Raw genomic sequence first — 18697 nt, 5'->3', positions numbered from 1 at the left:
TATTCTCTTGTTTTCCATTATTTACCCCAGAATATCCAGTGAAGGAAGTTTTATACCTGGCATCAGGAGACTTTTGTTCTAATCTTGGTTCTGCTACAGATTAACTAGGTAACCTTGTCAAGTCATCTATCCTTTCTAGGGGGCTAGTTGCTTAAGCAGCAAAATGAGTAATTGGTTTGATGTGCACTTTAAATATAGCTCAGTTGGTAAAGAATCTGCCTGCAATGCAGGAGACTCCTGTTTGATTGCTGGGTCGGGAAGATCCGGTGGAGAAGGAATAGGCTACCCACTCCAGTATTCTTGGGCTTCCCTTGTGGCTCAGCTGGTAAAGAATCCGCCTGTAATGTGTGAAAGGTTCTTGCTGAACCATGAAAAGACGCCAGGATTCTTGGCCTCCGGAGGAAAGGAATTCAATCCAGGGCCAGAGACGAGGCTTGATCACTCAGAGCATTTGTGTAATAAAGTTTTATTAAAGTATAAAGGAGATAGAGAAAGCTTCTGGCATAGGCAGCAGAAGGGGGCAGTAAGAGTACCCACTTGCTAGTGTTAGCAATGGAGTTATATACTCTCCAATGAATCAAAAGAATGTCTGGAGGTTGTAAAGACCAGACATCCTGGAATATGAAGTCAAGTGGGTCTTAGAAAGCATTGCTATGAACAAAGCTAGTGGAGGTGATGGAATTCCAGTTGAGCTATCTCAAATCCTGAAAGATGATGCTGTGAAACTGATGCACTCAATATGCCAGCAAATTTGGAAAACTCAGCAGTGGCCACAGGGCTGGAAAAGGTCCGTTTTCATTCCAATCCCAAAGAAAGGCAATGCCAAAGAATACTCAAACTACCGCACAATTGTACTCATCTCACATGCTAGTAAAGTAATGCTCAAAATTCTCCAAGCCAGGCTTCAGCAATATGTGAACCGTGAACTTCCAGATGTTCAAGCTGGATTTAGAAAAGGCAGAGGAACCAGAGATCAAATTGCCAACATCTGCTGGATCATGGAAAAAGCAAGAGAGTTCCTGAAAAACATCTATTTCTGCTTTATTGACTATGCCAAAGCCTTTGACTGTGTGGATCACAATAAACTGTGGAAAATTCTGAAAGAGATGGGAATACCAGACCACCTGACCTTCCTCGTGAGAAACCTATATGCAGGTCAGGAAGCAACAGTTAGAACTTGACATGGAACAACAGACTGGTTTCAAATAGGAAAAGGAGTATGTCAAGGCTGTATATTGTCACCCTGCTTATTTAACTTTTATGCAGAGAACATCATGAGAAACACGGGGCTGGAAGAAGCACAAGCTGGAATCAAGATTGCGGGGAGAATTATCAGTAACCTCAGATATGCAGATGACACCACCCTTATGGCAGAAAGTGAAGAGAAACTAAAAAGCCTCTTGATGAGAGTGAAAAAGTTGGCTCAACATTCAGAAAATGAAGAATATGGCATCTGGTCCCATCACTTCATGGGAAATAGATGGAGAAACAGTGGAAGCAGTGGCAGACTTTATTTTGGAGGTGGCTCCACATTCACTGCAACTGGTGATTGCAGCCATGAAATTAAAAGACACTTACTCCTTGGAAGGAAAGTTATGGCCAACCTAGATAGCATATTAAAAAGCAGAGACATTACTTTGTCAACAAAGGTCTGTCTAGTCAAGGCTATGCTTTTCGCAGTAGTCATGTATGGATGTGAGAGTTGGACTGTGAAGAAAGCTGAGCACCAAAGAATTGATGCTTTTGAACTGCGGTGTTGGAGAAAACTCTTGAGAGTCCCTTGGACTGCAAGGAGATCCAACCAGTTCTTCCTAAAGGAGATCAGTCCTGGGTGTTCATTGGAACGACTGATGCTAAAGCTGAAATTCCAATACTTTGGCCATGTCATGAGAAGAGTTGACTCATTGGAAAAGACTCCGATGCTGGGTGGATTGGGGGCAGGAGGAGAAGGGGACGACCGCGGATGAGATGGCTGGATGGCATCACTGACTCGATGGACATGAGTTTGAGTGAACTCTGGGAGTTGGTAATGGACAGGGAGTCCTGGCGTGCTGCAATTCATGGGGTCACAAAAAGTCGGACAGGACTGAGTGACTTGGACAACCATTTGTAACTTAAAAGCTTTTATACAGTTAGAAAACCCCGTTATACAGTTACAGACGTAAGGCAAAATAGTCATTAAACCAAGTTAAAATGAAAAGTCACATTATGTCCATAGTTACATCAGTCCATCTTAAGGTTGTTAGGTGTAATCAGTTTAAGAAGAGGCATCACATGCAATTGTTGTTGAAGGTATTTGCAGACTTGAAGAAAGTCTTTTCCTTGAAGTGGAGATGTCCACCACGGGAAGCCTTCCACTGATGAAGAGGGGAGCACTCCACAGACCCAGCAGTTAGACTGATTGTGGAATTCAGCATAGGAATGACCCCAGGACAGGAAGGCATTGTCTTGAGGATCAAACAGCACACTCAGGACTTTTGGAGTCAGCAGAAGTAGGCTCACATAGATTAGCAGGCCCATCTAAAAAGTACAAAGTCAGAGCATAGAAAATAAAGACATATAATGAAGTCACTTAATCCTGGTCAGGGTGCCACCTCTTAACTCGAGTGTGATGTACCCACGAATCAATTCCTGGCACTTTGACAGCTGTGGGAGAAGAAAGAATAACCTGGTAAGGGCCTTCCCAGAGGGGCTCAAGGGATGGGCCCCCAGACCCCAATGTTTCTATGAGGACCTCGGTTCCTGGCTCAAATAGAGGCTTGCTTGACTCAGAAGCTGGGTCAGCAGTCGTCTCCTGGAGTTCTGTTAATGCCTGTTGAGAGACTGAGAGCTGAGTTACATAACTAGTTAAGTCCAAGGCTTCAGGGTCTATAACAATGTCTGTGCATAAGAAAGGCCTTCCATAAATACATTCAAAGGGGGACAGTCTCTCCTTTTTGGGGGCAGTTCGAGCCCTCATTAAAGCTATGGATAGGACTTTAATCCAATTCTCCTGCGTCTCTTGAGTTAATTTGCGCAGATGTCTTTTGATAATGTCATTAGCTTTTTCAACCTTTCCTGAGGATTGGGGTCTCCAGGAACAGTGTAAGTGGTATTCTATTCCTAGAGCTTTAGACACCCCCTGAGTTACAGCAGCTTTAAAGGCGGAGCCATTGTCACTCTGAAGGCTCCGTGGCAGCCCAAACCTTGGGGTAATTTCATGGATTAAAATCTTTATAACCTCCTTAGCCTGTTCACTATGACAGGGAAAAGCCTCAATCCTTCCAGTAAAAGTATCCACCCAACATGTAAGCAAGAATACCCATTAGCTTTTGGCATATGAGTAAAATCAATTTCCCAGTCCTCTCCAGGATACTTTCCACTTCATTGTAATCCAGATTTTGCTAGCTTTTCAGTCTTTGGGTTATTTTTCTGACAAACTTCACACCGTTTGATCATATTCTTTAACATTTCCATTACATTTTTACCTTCAAACAAATGAGAACCGATCTGATAAGTACTCGCTACACCCAAATGAAAACTTTGGTGTAAACCCTTAAGAATTTTCCATTGAGCATTTTCAGGAATTATTAATTGTCCATGCTCGGACTGTAACCATCCTTTATCAGTAATCTTTGCTCCTCTTTTCTCATATCTTTCTAAATTTCTCTCAATATATTGTGGTTTTTCCTATTCCACAGGACCTGTCCAGATCAAAGGCGTCTGTAGTGAAGGGGTTTCCTAAAGTGCCACTCTTCTGGCTTGACAATCAGCCAGCTGATTACCTTCAGCTACTTTACTCCCATCCCTGTTGTGTCCAGTGCAATGCATAACATACTTCTTTAGGACAATATGTAGCAGTTAAAAGTCTCTCGATCTCTCTGAAATGTTTAATAGGTTCTCTTATTGCTGTTTTAAAACTGTGTTTCTTCCCATATTGCAGCATGAGCATGTAAAGTCAAATAAGCATACTTGGAATCAGTGTAGATATTTACCTGCTGCCCTTTGCTTAACTCTAGAGCTCAGATCAGAGACACAAGTTCCGCTAACTGAGCACTGGTTCCCTAGGGGAGAGATTTTGCTTCTAAAACCTATTCAGCCGTCACCACAGTGTAACCTGCTTTACGCTTTCCATCCCGAACAAAAGAACTACCATCTAAATATTTCCATGTCAGGATTGTCTAATGGGATATCCATTAGATCTTGCCGAGCTGCATAGTTTAAGGTTTGGAATTGGGAACAATCGTGATCAGGTGTTTCATTTTCCTTCTCAGGAAGGAAAGTGGCAGGATTTAAATTTCCACAAATTTTAAGCTTAGTTACTGGTCTTTCTAATAACAATAACTGATATTTAAGAAGCCTACTGTCTGTCATACAAATATTAACCTTATTTAAGATTCCACTCACATCATGAGAACTCAGTAAGGTTTCATCCATTAAGCTTCAGGTGCCAATAAAGCTGCTGCCCCAATTACTCTTAGGCAGTGGGGCCACCCACGTGAAATTACATCTAATTCTCTGCTTAGATAATCAATAGGTTGCTGGTGAGGCCCTCAGGGTTGTGTCAAAACTCCCAAGGCCATACCTTTTCTTTCACTGACTAACAAATTAAATTCTGACCCTGTGGGCAAGCTTAGAGTGGGAGCTTCCAGGAGATCAGTCTGAAGAACCTTAAAAGCCTTTTGAGTAGCTGGAGACCAAACCAGTTTGTCAATTTGGGCCTGCTGAGTTTCAGCTATAAGTTTATATAAAGGCTGGGCAACTTCCCCATAACCCGGATTCCAAATGTGACAGTTACCTGTGATTCCCCAAAACCCTCTCAATTGTCTTAAAGTCATAGGTAGGGGATAATTTAGTATAGGTTTAATTCTCTCGGGGACTATGGCCCTAGTCCCTTCTGATATGATTAAGCCCAAATATCTAACAGATTGTTGACAAAGCTGAGCCTTTTCTCTTGATGCCTTGTAACCACAGTCTGCCAGAAAGTTTAAGAAATCTTCTGAGGCTTGTGAGCAAGCTTCCTCTGTCTCAGCACAGAGCAAAATATCATCTACATATTGTAACACCACCACTTCAGAGCTATAAAATTTTGTAGATCCTGTGACAAACTTTTTCCAAATAAGTGAGGACTGTCAAGAAATCCCTGGGGCTAAACTGTCCAGGTTAACTGAGAAGCTGGTTGCGTAGGGCAAATAGAAATTGACTTTCCTCCGCCAAAGGCACTGAATACAAGACATCTTTTAAATCAATTACTGAGAAATATTTGTCTCATTCAGGAATTTCAGACAGTAGAGTGTAAGGATTAGGCACCATGGGTTGTAAAGGAACTACAGCCTCATTTATTATTCGTAAATCTTGAACTAGTCTCCATTTACCATTTGATTTTTTTATACCCAAAATAGGAGTGTTGCATGGACTGTTACAGGGAATTAATAGTCCCTGCTCCTTTAAATTTTCAATAATGGGTTCTAACCCTAAGGCAATGGCACCCCACTCCAGAACTCTTGCCTGGCAAATCCCATGGATGGAGGAGCCTGGTAGGCTGCAGTCCATGGGGTCGCTAAGAGTCGGACACAACTGGGCGAGTTCACTTTCACTTTTCACTTTCATGCATTGGAGAAGGAAATGGCAACCCACTCCAGTGTTCTTGCCTGAAGAATCCCAGGGACGAGGGAGCCTGGCGGGCTGCCGTCTATAGGGTTGCACAGAGTCGGACACTGCTGAAGTGACTTAGCAGCAGCAGTAACAGTAAACTCAGGTTTCAGTGGATACTGCTTCTTATAAGTGTGGGTCTTTGAGCTTGACAACTACAGGAATAGCATTTTATGCTCAACCCACAGATTTTCCATCAGCCCATACTCTAGGATTTACATTTTGTTCAATTAAAGCTAGAGAAAGAGAGAGCTCCATATTCATGAAAACAGGCATGGACCTTGCTCAGTATATCCCTTCCCGAAAGGGGTGAGTGAAACTCTGGCACGATCAGAAACTCGTGTGAAAATAGCACAAAGTCAACTTACAGAAGAATTAAAGTAATACCTTTTGGCTCATCCAGATAGTCCCATTATGGAAGTGGATCAGGAAGAAAGTGGGCCAGAGGCTTCAGTAAGCATGGAGTAAGTTGCCCCAGTATCTGAAAGGAAATTGATAGATTGGCCCCCCACAATTATTAATACCCAGGGTTCCTCAGGTGTAATTAGCAAGGAGCTTGTGTGGGGACCCCCGGGCACCTTCAGTCCTGATTGTCTTGAGATTCTGACCCCTGAAACCTATGCCTCTGGGGGCAGTCTCTCTTCCAGTGTGGTCCTTTGCACACCGGACATGGAGCTAGGGGCGACTTAGATGCCTGAGGACAGTTCCGCTTGAGGTGGCCCTCCTTTCCACAGTAATAGCAAGCCCATCCCTTTTCACCTGGGTCCCTGTGGGCACTTTTCTCAGGCTGTTTAAGAATGGTTCTGACAGCCATTACAAGGGCTTCGGCCAGTTCCTTTGTCTTTTTCTGCCTTTCTTTCTTTTCCTCATATTCCCTACCATAATAGACTGTCTGAGCCAGTTGTAACAGAGTATCTAAAGACTGATTTGGTCCATATGCCTGTTTTAATAGCTTATGGCAGATATCTGGAGCCGACTGAGTGAGAAATCTATCTTTTAAGATCACTTTTCCCTCTTCACTTTTGGGATTAATCTCCGTGAATCTGCGAAGGTCTTCTCTCAGTCTATCTAGGAATTTACCAGGAGCTTCCTTCTCCTCCTGTTCTATGTCTGCCAATTTGCCATAGTTTAAAGGCTTAGCACACACCTGCCTGAGTCCTTCAAGAATACATCTGACAAAATGACTCTAATCCCATCTTCCTTTAGCTGCGTTGTAGCCCCAGTCTGGTTCTGTAATTGGGACCACCTGATTCCCAGTGGGGAGGGCCGCTATCTCGTCCTCCCTCTTCCCTACTGATTCATTACCAAGCCATTCATCTCCATAGACAACCGCTTTTCCCAAAACTCAAGTCAGGAGTCAGCATTTGTCCCAAAATATACATCCCATCCTTCCAAGTAAGGTTATAAAGCAAAGTAACACCTTTCTTTAAAAGCTCTAATATATTTTTCTGGGTCCTCTAAATAGTCTCCCAGATCCTCCTTGATACTTTGTATTTCTTGACAAGAAAAAGGCTTATTAACTCTCATAGACTGATTATTTCTCCTGGTGGGTGCTTCATGAAGAGGCAAACAGCTTGTGTGGCTGTTCCTCAGTCTCTCTGGCTGCTCTGCACTTATGATCCCAGGGATAGATTGGAGAAACCTGCTTTTCTTTATCTCTTTGTCTCCTGTCCTCCATCTCATCTAGCAAAGTAGGAGGACAGCGGGGAGCTGAAGGAGTCACACCCAAATCTATACCCTTAGGACATAAGTCTGGCATATTTCACAGAGAGAAAACGGGCAACACATATGCTACTTCTACCCACTTCCCTTGTTTTCTACAGAACCGATCTAATTGTAAAACAGTATTATACTTAAGAGACCCTCCAACTGGCCACCGTTCGCCATCCTCCAGTGGGTACCGTGGCTGTACAGTATCACATAGGAAGACCAGGTGTGTCTTCTTAAAGCCCTGGGGATGAAATCTATCCCAGTTTTTCAGGATACAGTTCAAAGGAGTGAGGCTGGAATTGTTAGCTACCATCTGTAAGAGAGAAAAAATGGGACCAGCACCATCTTTCTACTGGAGGCGTCCCTCCCTGCTCTAGATGGGGGTGTAGACAGACTTTACACCAAAGCTTTCCTTCTCTGGTCGGACTTAGTCTCTCCCTTACTGACGCAGGTGACCTACTCGTCCCTCCCGGTTCTACCACCGAGACGGGGTAGACCTGATGCACCAGGGGTAGACCTGATGGCATCCCTGGCTGTCGTCCAGCTCCTCACCATTAAAACCTTGCTTGCCTCTGATGCCACCCAGGGTGCAATCAGAGTAACCTTCCAGAATGCCTCCCAGGCTAAGACCACTGGGAACACCTTTCATCACCTGAGTGCCTGTGCTCGACCCTGAGTATACTCCTGACCACAATAAGACTGATACAAACATAAAACTGAGATGTTTCTTCCAAGCGTCACCACACCAGTATAAGAGCCTCCTCTGGTCCACTAAGAGCCAGCGTTACCAAAGGAAAAAAAAAAAATTGTAGTTCCAATCTGAGTAACCTTTAACCTCAGAGATGCTCTTGGAGCTAGAGCTCCACCTAACTTCCGAACTTTTGATTCCTAGTGAGGCTAGGCGCTTCCTGACTACCAATCCAAATTTGGGGCCTAGTCATAGTAAACAGTAACAGCATAGATCACAAGTCCCTTGAAAGTCTATGATCCAACAGATTAGGTTCGTACTTCTCATTTCCAAGGAGAGACGTTGGGTGCCTTTTGGCATTGACAGGTCGGTATAAACCCCCGACAGGTTTCTGCCATAAGCCATATGAGGTCACTGTGGAACCGCAGAGCAGAGCTCCTCACTTGCTTTGTGCAGGGTGTTTCATTCATTCACGCAAGCACACCATAGAGTTAGTAAAGTACACCAGAAAACGTGTTCGCTAGGAGAACAAAGAACTAGAGCTCCAAGCATCCTTACCTTGTCCTGAAGAATCCCAGACAAGCCCCCAAGATGAAAGGTTATCGCTGAACCACGAAAAGACGCCGGGATTTTTGGCCTCCAGAGGAAAGGAATTCAATCCAGGGCCAGAGACGAGGCTTGATCGCTCAGAGCTTTTGTGTAATAAAGTTTTATTAAAGTATAAAGGAGAGAGAGAAAGCTTCTACTGTTAGCAATGGAGTTATATACTCTCCAGTGAATCAAAAGAATGTCTGGAGGTTGTAAAGACCTCACCAGACCTACTCCCATAATTTACATTTTAAGATAACAGGTTTAGCCAGAAGGTTTAATCCAGAGACTGTCCTCAGGCAGGATACATTATTGTTATATAATCCTACGGAATGTAGAGGAAAAAAAGTTTGTCCTTTCTTCCTCCTCGAAAATTCAAGACCCCTCTCTCCTTGGGGACCCCTAGACTTCTTATCAACCTGCCTAGGAAATGACTCTCTCATTTGGGAGAACTGGGTTCAATCCCTGGGTTAGGAAGATCCCCTGGAGAAGGGAAAGGCTACCCACTCCAGTATTCTGGCCTAGAGAATTCCATGGACTATTGGTCCATGGGGTCACAGAGTCAGATATGACTGAGTGACTTTCGCTTTCACTTTAAATATGTAATAATTCTGTATGTCAGTTATACCTCAATAAAACTTTTTAAAAAATGAGTAGATTAGCTCAATAGCTCTTAATTAGGAGTGTGCATCAGAACCTACTGGAAGCTAGTCTTGGAATATAGGCATTCCAGTCATGCTCAGGAGATTGTTTCAGCAAATCTGAGGTGAGGCACAGGTTTGTATATTTTGAAAATGCTTTCCAGGTGATTGTGATTTATATTCCTTATGAGAGCCATCAGATTTGTTAAAGATCACTAGTGCTTGACTTTATAGAGTTGAAATCACTTGGATGGTGGCATAATCAACTGCACACCAGCTAAAAGTAATGTGTTGTTGTAGAAAGAGCATGGGCTTTGGTGTCAGTCTGATCTGGGTTCCTGTTTCCCAGCTCTGTAGCCCTGAACATGCCACATCACTTCTCTGAGCCTCAGTTTTCTTACCAGAACCACAGGACTTAGAATGCCGACATAGTCAGGTTTTGAAGATGAGAAAGAACATATCACAGTCAGCACTATGCCTGGTATAATGTAGATGGATGCTCAGTCAGTGACTGGTATGAGAGGTATATGCTGGAAGAAACTGTCACCAGGGGACAGCCCAAAACTGTACTCCCAGACCCATTTGGAGTTAATTGTAACTCTAGACATAAATATGTTGTGGCGCAAAGTAAGGTTTCCTTCCTTTGCCTGGATATCAAATAAATACAGACCTTGCTTTGTTATTTGCTTACCAGTGTCCCTCCATCTGCTGTGACTTAATATGTGACATGGCTCTCTACTGCAACTAGAGCCTCTTTCCATAGCTTAGAGAAAGCTTAATGCATTGAAACTCCTGTCAGACTCCAGAAGAACTGCCGCTGCTGCTGCTAAGTCGCTTCAGTCGCGTCTGACTCTGTGCGACCCCATAAACACACAGCCCATCAGACTCCCCCGTCCCTGGGATTCTCCACGCAAGAACACTGGAGTGGGTTGCCATTGCCTTTTCCGCCAGAAGAACTACCATTCCTCTAAAACTTAAATTAAAAATTAAGTCAGTTGAGTTCAACAAAATTATCAAGGTCTGTAGGCTCTGGAGACAAACTCCAGGCTTTATTCCTTCCAGCTGTGTGACCTTAGAGATGTAAGGTGGAGATAATAGTTATGGCCTCATTGGATTGTTTTGAGTATGAAATGAATTAATACATGTAAAGTAATTGGAACATTACTTAGCACATAGTATGTGTTCAGTATCTGTTAGTAATTATTATTCATACTGCAATGCATCAGATCTTATGTGGGAGCCAGGAATACAGAGATTATAAAGTTTCTGCAGTCAAGGAACTTAGTGTGGCAGAACCAGTACGCAGATCATTTTAGTATCCTTTATGTAGAGCAATAGATGTGTGCACAAGAAGGGTACTTAACAGTCTGCCTCTGTTACATTAAAAATAGTGCTCTCCAGGAAGAAGCCTGGTACAATGGGAAGTGTGCATTCTGGAGTCAGATCAGCTTGGGTTTGAATCCTGTGTATACACCCTCATTATGCAGCTTTGGGGGCAGCCAACCTCTCGCAGCTTTAGTTTTTCCATTTCTAAAATAGAGTGAAGTTTCTGACTTCTAACTGTTGGAAGTGCCCTATTTAGGTGCCCTGTGGGCCAAGGTGCTCCTAAGAGAGCAGGGATTTTTTAAAAAGAGTTAGATGAACTTAGATTCAGGCTCTAGTTATATGTTATTTAACCTTTCTATGTCTGTTTCCACTTGTATGTTTTTTCATCTATATCTGCCTTGTCCTTGGTTGTTCTGTTGATGAGATAATGTATATAAAGCACACACAGTATATAGAAGGTACTAAGCAATATATAATAGCTTTATTATCTTTCTAACAAAGTTCTCATCTATTATTATTTAAAATAAAAACTTAAATAGTATAAACCATGTTAATTTTTCTTTTAAAGAGCTTCAGGCCATAGTTCCATGCAGGGAGTCAAAAAACTGGTCATTTGAATGGACAAATGGATAATGCTGCCTTTGTTTACAGGAATATTCCAGTTTAGACTAAGAGAGGCTTTCTTTATTTTTAGAGTATTTTGTTCAGCCTTGTGTTGTGCTGTGCTTAGTTGTGTCTGACTCTTTGTGACACCATGGACTGTAGCCCTCCAGGCTCCTCTGTCCATGGGGATTCTCCAGGCAAGAATACTGGAGTGGGTTGCCATGCCCTGCTCCAAGGGATCTCCCCAACCCAGGGATCCAGCCCAGGTCTCCTGCATTACAGGTAGATTCTTTACCATCTGAGCCACTGGGGAAGCCCAAGAATACAGAAGTGTGTAGCCTATCCCTTCTCCAGGGGAACTTCCAATCTAGGAATCAAACTGGTGTCTCCTGCATTGCAGGCAGATTCTTTACCAGCTGAGTTACCAGGGAAGCCCTGTTCAGTCTTATATAATCTTAAATTTCAACAAACTATAAAATTCAGTTTCTAGCCTTTCTGACTTTTAACCAAATATAGGTCAGCTTTTGTTGCATGACATGTTCTCTTTTTCCCTCCTAGGTCTTTCAGAGCCTTGAAGACCACCATTTGGAAGTGGTGGCTTTTTTCAGGGAAAATGGCTTCCATGGTCTTCTTGCCCATGACTCCGAGTATGCGCTCTACAATATTCCTTCTTACTATAGTTCCCATGCTCTGAAGCTGAGCTGGAATGGAAAGAACCTCACCACCAACCAGTTTCTGATGCAGGAGGTGGCCAAGCAGCTAGGCCTGAAGCGGATGAATTTTCCCATATTTGCTGCACTGCTAGGTAGGTGGTCCAAAGAACAGAGTGTAATGATCATATAAGTTTCCTCTTTCAGTGTTAAGAGATGAAAACCAGAGCAATGGTTATCACTGTTGGATTTATCTTCTGAAAATTTGCATGCCAAACACTGTGCTTTGGGGCTTCTTACTAGAAACTCAACATGTTTTATTATGAATTAATATAGGATATTCCAGAATATTATTTTGATTCTTGTAAAACTTTTTCTTTCATTACATTCTGTAAGTATTTTATGCAGAGTACCGTCTTAGGCCAAATATCTTATTAACCCTAGGCAACTTTGGTTTCCCACTCAGAGTATTAGCATTTCTTCCCCACTGTTTAACTTTAGATCAAGAACACAAATCATTCTGCATATTTTTCTTTTTGTTTCTCTTGTGCTAACATTTTATTATGAAAATTCCCCAAAGTACAGCAAAACTGCAAGAATTTGCTCTGGAAATCCTGTTTCTGCCACCTGTATTCTGCCAATAACATTTTACTAAACTTGCTTTATCGTATATCTGTCTTTATATCCATCTATCAGTTTTTCTTTAAAAAATGTATTTCAAAGTTACTGCAGACTGTTGATTATGTTTGAGTTGGTTTTCCTAGTACTGACAGCATGAAAGTTAATATCTTGTCTCAGGTGTGACCTCTGTTTATAATCCCAACGGATTTGAGCTTGGATAATCTAGTGGAGTCAGCACAAGTTTTGGAATTAGGCCTTGGACAAATCACTGAAGTTACATCTCCTGGTTTCAGTTTCCTCATCTGTGAAATGGAATAATAATACCTCACAGTGTTATTGATAAGATTAAATGAAATAAGATATATAAAATGCCCAGCACTTAGTAGGCAGTCAGCAGATGGTGGCTATTATTATAAAAGGCAGCATAACCAGGTGACAGAAAATAGCATGTACTTTGGAGCCAGACAGTCCTAGATTCTTAGCCTGGTGTGGGCACTTATTAGATGTGGCACCTTGGATAAAGTCAAGAGACTTACTCAAACCTGTTTTCCTATCTATAAAAATGGAGATAATATTACCATACACAGTTATTATAAAGATGATATATATAATGTATGTGATTCATAGTAGATAATCAAACATAGTTACTGTAGTTGTTAAATTAAGAACATAGATATGTATGAATTATTTGATTGTTTTTTTTTCCCCAAAGTCCCTTCATGGCCTGGAGATTCTAAGAAAACATTTGTACAGTCAATAAATGACAGATATACTTTATAGGTAACCACATTCTCCCAGATGAGGACCTGGCTGCTTTTCACTGGAGCCTCTTGGGACCAGAACATCCCCTTGCATCACTTAAGGTAATGTGCCCCATTTCCTGCCTGTGCATCCATGCCTAGAGGACATAACGTTTTGATTGAAATTTTAATAGAGTAAATCTTTCATTAGGCTTAAATTATTTCAGATACTTAGAAAAAATTTATAATTATGGTCAATACTCTTGAAAAGGAGAAACTCGGTTTTCTACCTAATGTATAGGGAAAAATCTAGTTATCCCCCTCTGTGTCTTTCTTCCCTCTCTGTTCCTCTCTTTCACACTACTACCACTGTCACACAGAGTACTTCACTTTTGACACTTCTAGTCACTAAACATGTGGGGAGTTTTTCCCGCACCAAACAATTTTCTGTGATGCCAGCTGGGTATCCTACAATTTAACTCAATTCTAACACTACTACCTGAAGATAGTGTCAGATTGCACAGGTTCAGGACTCAATTCCAAGGACCGCCCCACCCCCCACACACTTTCAGATAGCAGTTGCAAGCCCAGGTTATCACCTGTGCGTCTTACTAACCAACTAGCTATAGTTTTGAGGTTCCAACGACTCCCTCCTCAGGTTCAATAAATTTGTTAAAGCACCTCATAGAACTCAGGGAAATATGTACTTACATGTATCAGTTTATCAAAGGGTATAATAAAGGATGCAGATGAACAGCCAGATGAAGAGATACATAGGATGAGGTCTGGGAGGATCCTGAGCACAGGAGTGCTCTTCAGTTCAGTTCAGTTCAGTTCAGTCGCTCAGTTGTGTCCGACTCTTTGCGACCCCATGAATTGCAGCACGCCAGGCCTCCCTGTTCACCACCACCTCCCGGAGTTCACTCAGACTCACGTCCATCGAGTCAGTGATGCCATCCAGCCATCTCATCCTCGGTCGTCCCCTTCTCCTCCTGCCCCCAATCCCTCCCAGCATCAGAGTCTTTTCCAATGACTCAACTCTTCTCATGAGGTGGCCAAAGTACTGAAGTTTCAGCTTTAGCATCATTCCTTCCAAAGAAATCCCAGGGTTGATCTCCTTCAGAATGGACTGGTTGGATCTCCTTGCAGTCCAAGGGACTCTCAAGAGTCTTCTCCAACACCACAGTTCAAAAGCATCAATTCTTCGGCGCTCAGTTTTCATTCCAATTCCAAAGAAAGGAAATGCAAAAGAATGCTCAAATTACTGCAGAATTGCACTCATCTCACACACTAGTAAAGTAATGCTCAAAATTCTCCAAGCCAGGCTTCAGCAATACGTGAACCGTGAACTCCCTGATGTTCAAGCTGGATTTAGAAAAGGCAGAGGAACCAGAGATCAAATTGCCAACATCTGCTGGATCATGGAAAAAGCAAGAGAGTTCCTGAAAAACATCTATTTCTGCTTTATTGACTATGCCAAAGCCTTTGACTGTGTGGATCACAATAAACTGGAAAATTCTGAAAGAGATGGGAATACCAGACCACCTAACCTGCCTCTTGAGAAACCTATATGCAGGTCAGGAAGCAACAGTTAGAACTTGACATGGAACAACAGACTGGTTTCAGATAGGAAAAGGAGTACGTCAAGGCTGTATACTGTCACCCTGCTTATTTAACTTCTATGCAGAGTACATCATGAGAAACACTGGACTGGAAGAAACACAAGCTGGAATCAAGATTGCCAGGAGAAATATCAATAACCTCAGATATGCAGATGACACCACCCTTATGGCAGAAAGTGAAGAGGAACTAAAAAGCCTCTTGATGAAAATGAAAGAGGAGAGCGAAAAAGTTGGCTTAAAGCTCAACATTCAGAAAACGAAGATCATGGCATCTGGTCCCATCACTTCATGGGAAATAGATGGGGAAACAGGGGAAACAGTGTCAGACTTTATTTTTGGGGGCTCCAGAATCACTGAAGATGGTGACTGCAGCCATGAAATTAAAAGATGCTTACATAAAAGAAAAGTTATGACCAACCTAGATAGTATATTCAAAAGCAGAGACATTACTTTGCTGACTAAGATCCGTCTAGTCAAGGCTATGGTTTTTTCCTGTGGAGTGCTCTTACCACCTAGGAAATTACAAAGATTTTAGCTGCTCTATGCCAGGAACTGCATTCAGAGAACAATATATGTTTTCTATTATCTTACACCCTTATTATCTTAAGGATTCATACAATCCTATGAAGAAAAATATTAATACTAATACCCTAGTAAATGAAAAAATGAGCAAAGGAAAGAAGCAGACAATTCACAAAAGAGGAACTCCTGCTGCTGCTGCTAAGTCGCTTCAGTCGTGTCCGACTCTGTGCGACCCCAGAGATGGCAGCCCACCAGGCTCCCCTGTCCCTGAGATTCTCCAGGCAAGAACACTGGGGTGGGTTGCCATTTCCTTCTCCAATGCATGAAAGTGAAAAGTGAAATTGAAGTCGTGTCTGACCCTCAGCGACCCCATGGACTGCAGCCTTCCAGGCTCGTTCGTCCATGGGATTTTCCAGGCAAGAGTACTGGAGGTGGGGTGCCATTGCCTTCTCCGCAAAAGAGGAACTAGAGTGGCCAATAATATGACTAGGTGTTAAACCTCACTAGTGATCAGAGATGGAAGTTAATTGAGCAGTGTGATTTTTTTTTTAACCTAACAGTTTAGAAAATATTGAAAGATTAGTCTATCCACTCCTGTCAAGGCTGTGTTGAGACTGGTGCTGTCATATACTTCTTGTGGTAGTGTAAGTTGGTGGTGGTATTATATTTCCCTAATCCTTTCACTCTCCTAGATGTCTGTTTCACATCTTTCCTTCTCTCCTCAAGCCTCTAATTCTCCCTTGCTCATTCTCAGCTCATGATCTGGCTTCATATTTCACTCAGAAAATTGAAGCAATGGGAGCAAAACTTCCACCAGGTCCCACCCTTTCAACTTCTCACCTGCATGCTCTGCCTGCCTTGGATACCTGTCACTGTTCTATCTTAGGCCTACCCTTCTGCTCTTATGCTGAATCCATGCCTCCTTACTAACTTAAGGACATCACTTCAGAAGTTCTCCCCTCTTTCTCCCACATCATTTTCCCTCTCTTATTGGCCCTTTGCCATCAGATGCATAAGCATGCATCCATCAGAAAAAATAAAACCTGCTCTTGATTTCACTCCCTCCACCCAAGCTACTGCTCCATATTTCTTCTTCCCTTTTAGCAAACTCTTCTAGAGAGTTGCCTATGTTTTAGCTGTTTACTATCCCCTTTCCCTGTTCTCTCTTCAATTTGCTGTGCTGAAATTGTTTTCAACAGTCACCAGTGACTGTGATGTTAATAAATCTAATGGCTAACTCTCAGTTTTCATCTTGCTTGACTAATCAGCAGTATATGACCCACTTGCTCACTCTCTGAGAACATGTTATTCACTTGGCTTTAAGGAGCCTATTCTCTTGTAGTCCTACCTGCTTCATTGGCTGCTGCTTCTGTCTCCTTTGCTGTTTCCTTGTCTTATGTACTTAACTTTGGAGTGTCCCAGAGTTCTGTCTTCAGTCCTTTCTCTCTTCTTTCCACGCACACTGCCTTGGTGATTGATCTCATCTGGTGTCATGACTTTAAATACCATATGTCCATTAATGACTCCTAAATATGTCTCCAGCTTTGACCTCCCATTTGAACTCTAGCTCCCAATATCTAATGGCCTACCAAACTTGTCAAAGAAACACATCCAAATGGAAACTCCTGATCTTTCCCCTAAACCTGTTCCTTCCACAGCCTTCCCTAATTTTCATTAACAGCAACTTCTTCCTTCCAGTTGCTCAGCGTGAAAGGCTTGGAGTCATCCTTGACTTCTCTCTTACTCCTGCTCCACCTCTCTTCTGGTCAGGAAATGCCATTAGTTCTTCCTTCAAAATATATCCAGTTCTCACCATTTTCACAGCTACTACCTTGGGCAAGCCATCATTCTTGCCTGGATTATTATACCACTTTACTAATTATTGGTCTTCTGCTTTCACTATTTCATGTCCCAAGACCTCTCACCCCCAGCCCCAAATCTATTCCCAGTACAACAGCCAGAGTCATTTTAAAAACTGACTCAAATCATGTCACTGCTCTTTTTAAAATTCTCTAATGGCTCTTCATACCACTCACCTAATCTCTACCATGGCCTACAAAGCCCTACGCTGTCTGGCCATCTTGTACAGCTCTGATTAAATTGCCAACATCCACTGGATCATCGAAAAAGCAAAAGAGTTCCAGAAAAACAACTAGTTCTGCTTTATTGACTATGCCAAAGCCTTTGACTGTGTGGATCACAATAAACTGTGGAAAATTCTGAGAGAGATGGGAATACCAGACCACCTGACCTGCCTCTTGAGAAACCTGTATACAGGTCAGGAAGCAACAGTTAGAACTGGACATGGAACAACAGACTGGTTCCAAATAGGAAAAGGAGTCCATCAAGGCTGTATATTGTCACCCTGCTTATTTAACTTCTGTGCAGAGTACATCATGAGAAACGCTGGGCTGGAAGAAGCACAAGCTGGAATCAAGATTGCTGGGAGAAATATCAATAACCTCAGATATACAGATGACATCACCTGTATGGCAGAAAGCAAAGAGACACTAAAGAACCTCTTGATGAAAGTGAAAGACGAGAGTGAAAAAGCTGGCTTAAAACTCAACATTCAAAAAACTAAGATCATGGCATCTGGTCCTATTACTTCATGGCTAATAGATGGGGAAACAATGGAAACATGACAGACTATTTTCTTGGGCTCCAAAATCACTGCAGATGGTGACTGCAGCAATGAAATGAACAGATGCTTGCTCCTTGGAAGAAAAATTATGACAAACCTAGACAGCATATTAGAAAGCAGAGACATTACTTTGCCGACAAAGGTCCATCTAGTCAAAGCTATGATTTTTCCAGTAGCCATATGTGGATGTGAAAATTGGACCATAAAGAAAGCTGAGTGCCAAAGAATTGATGCTTTTGAACTGTGGTGTTGGAGAAGACTCTTGAGAGTCCCTTGGACAGCAAGGAGATCAAACTAAAGGAAATCAGTCCTGAATGTTCATTGGAAGGACTGATGGTGAACCTGAAGCTCTAATACTTTGGCCACCTTATGCGAAGAGCTGTCTCATTTGAAAAGACACTGATGCTGGAAAAGATTGAAGGCAGGAGGAGACGGGGATGACAGAGGATGCAGTGGTTGGATGGCATCACTGACTTGATGGACATGAATTTGAGTAAGCTCCGGGAGTTGGTGATGGATAGGAAAGCCTGGCATGCTGCAGTCCATGGGGTCGCAAAAACACGACATGGGTTTGCAAGGACACGACTGAGCTACTGAAGTAAACTGAACTGAAAAGCTTTTAAGACGTTGATAGCCTTTTGCTCAGCAATTATCAGTCTAGGAAACATGTAATTAGATAATTGGAAGGTGGACAACAAGTCATACCTACAT

The 18697-nt window shown here is 42.5% G+C and overlaps 1 protein-coding gene across 2 annotated transcripts in view; it reads left to right on the top strand.

Moving 5' to 3' along the window:
* The window catches only part of FAM120C (family with sequence similarity 120 member C), a 159425-nt gene that overhangs the window by 42495 nt on the left and 98233 nt on the right, over positions 1-18697 (top strand). For both annotated transcript variants that reach the window (XM_068962606.1, XM_068962607.1), the window contains exons 2-3: positions 11746-11992; positions 13239-13321. In XM_068962606.1, the coding sequence (XP_068818707.1) occupies positions 11746-11992; positions 13239-13321 (330 nt within the window). The remainder of the gene's footprint in view (positions 1-11745; positions 11993-13238; positions 13322-18697) is intronic.

The sequence above is a fragment of the Capricornis sumatraensis genome, chromosome X (genome assembly GCF_032405125.1).
Source record: "Capricornis sumatraensis isolate serow.1 chromosome X, serow.2, whole genome shotgun sequence".
NCBI classification, from domain to species: domain Eukaryota; kingdom Metazoa; phylum Chordata; class Mammalia; order Artiodactyla; family Bovidae; genus Capricornis; species Capricornis sumatraensis.
The sequence above is the reverse complement of the archived record's forward strand: the minus strand, read 5'-3'. Positions and strand labels throughout refer to the sequence as shown.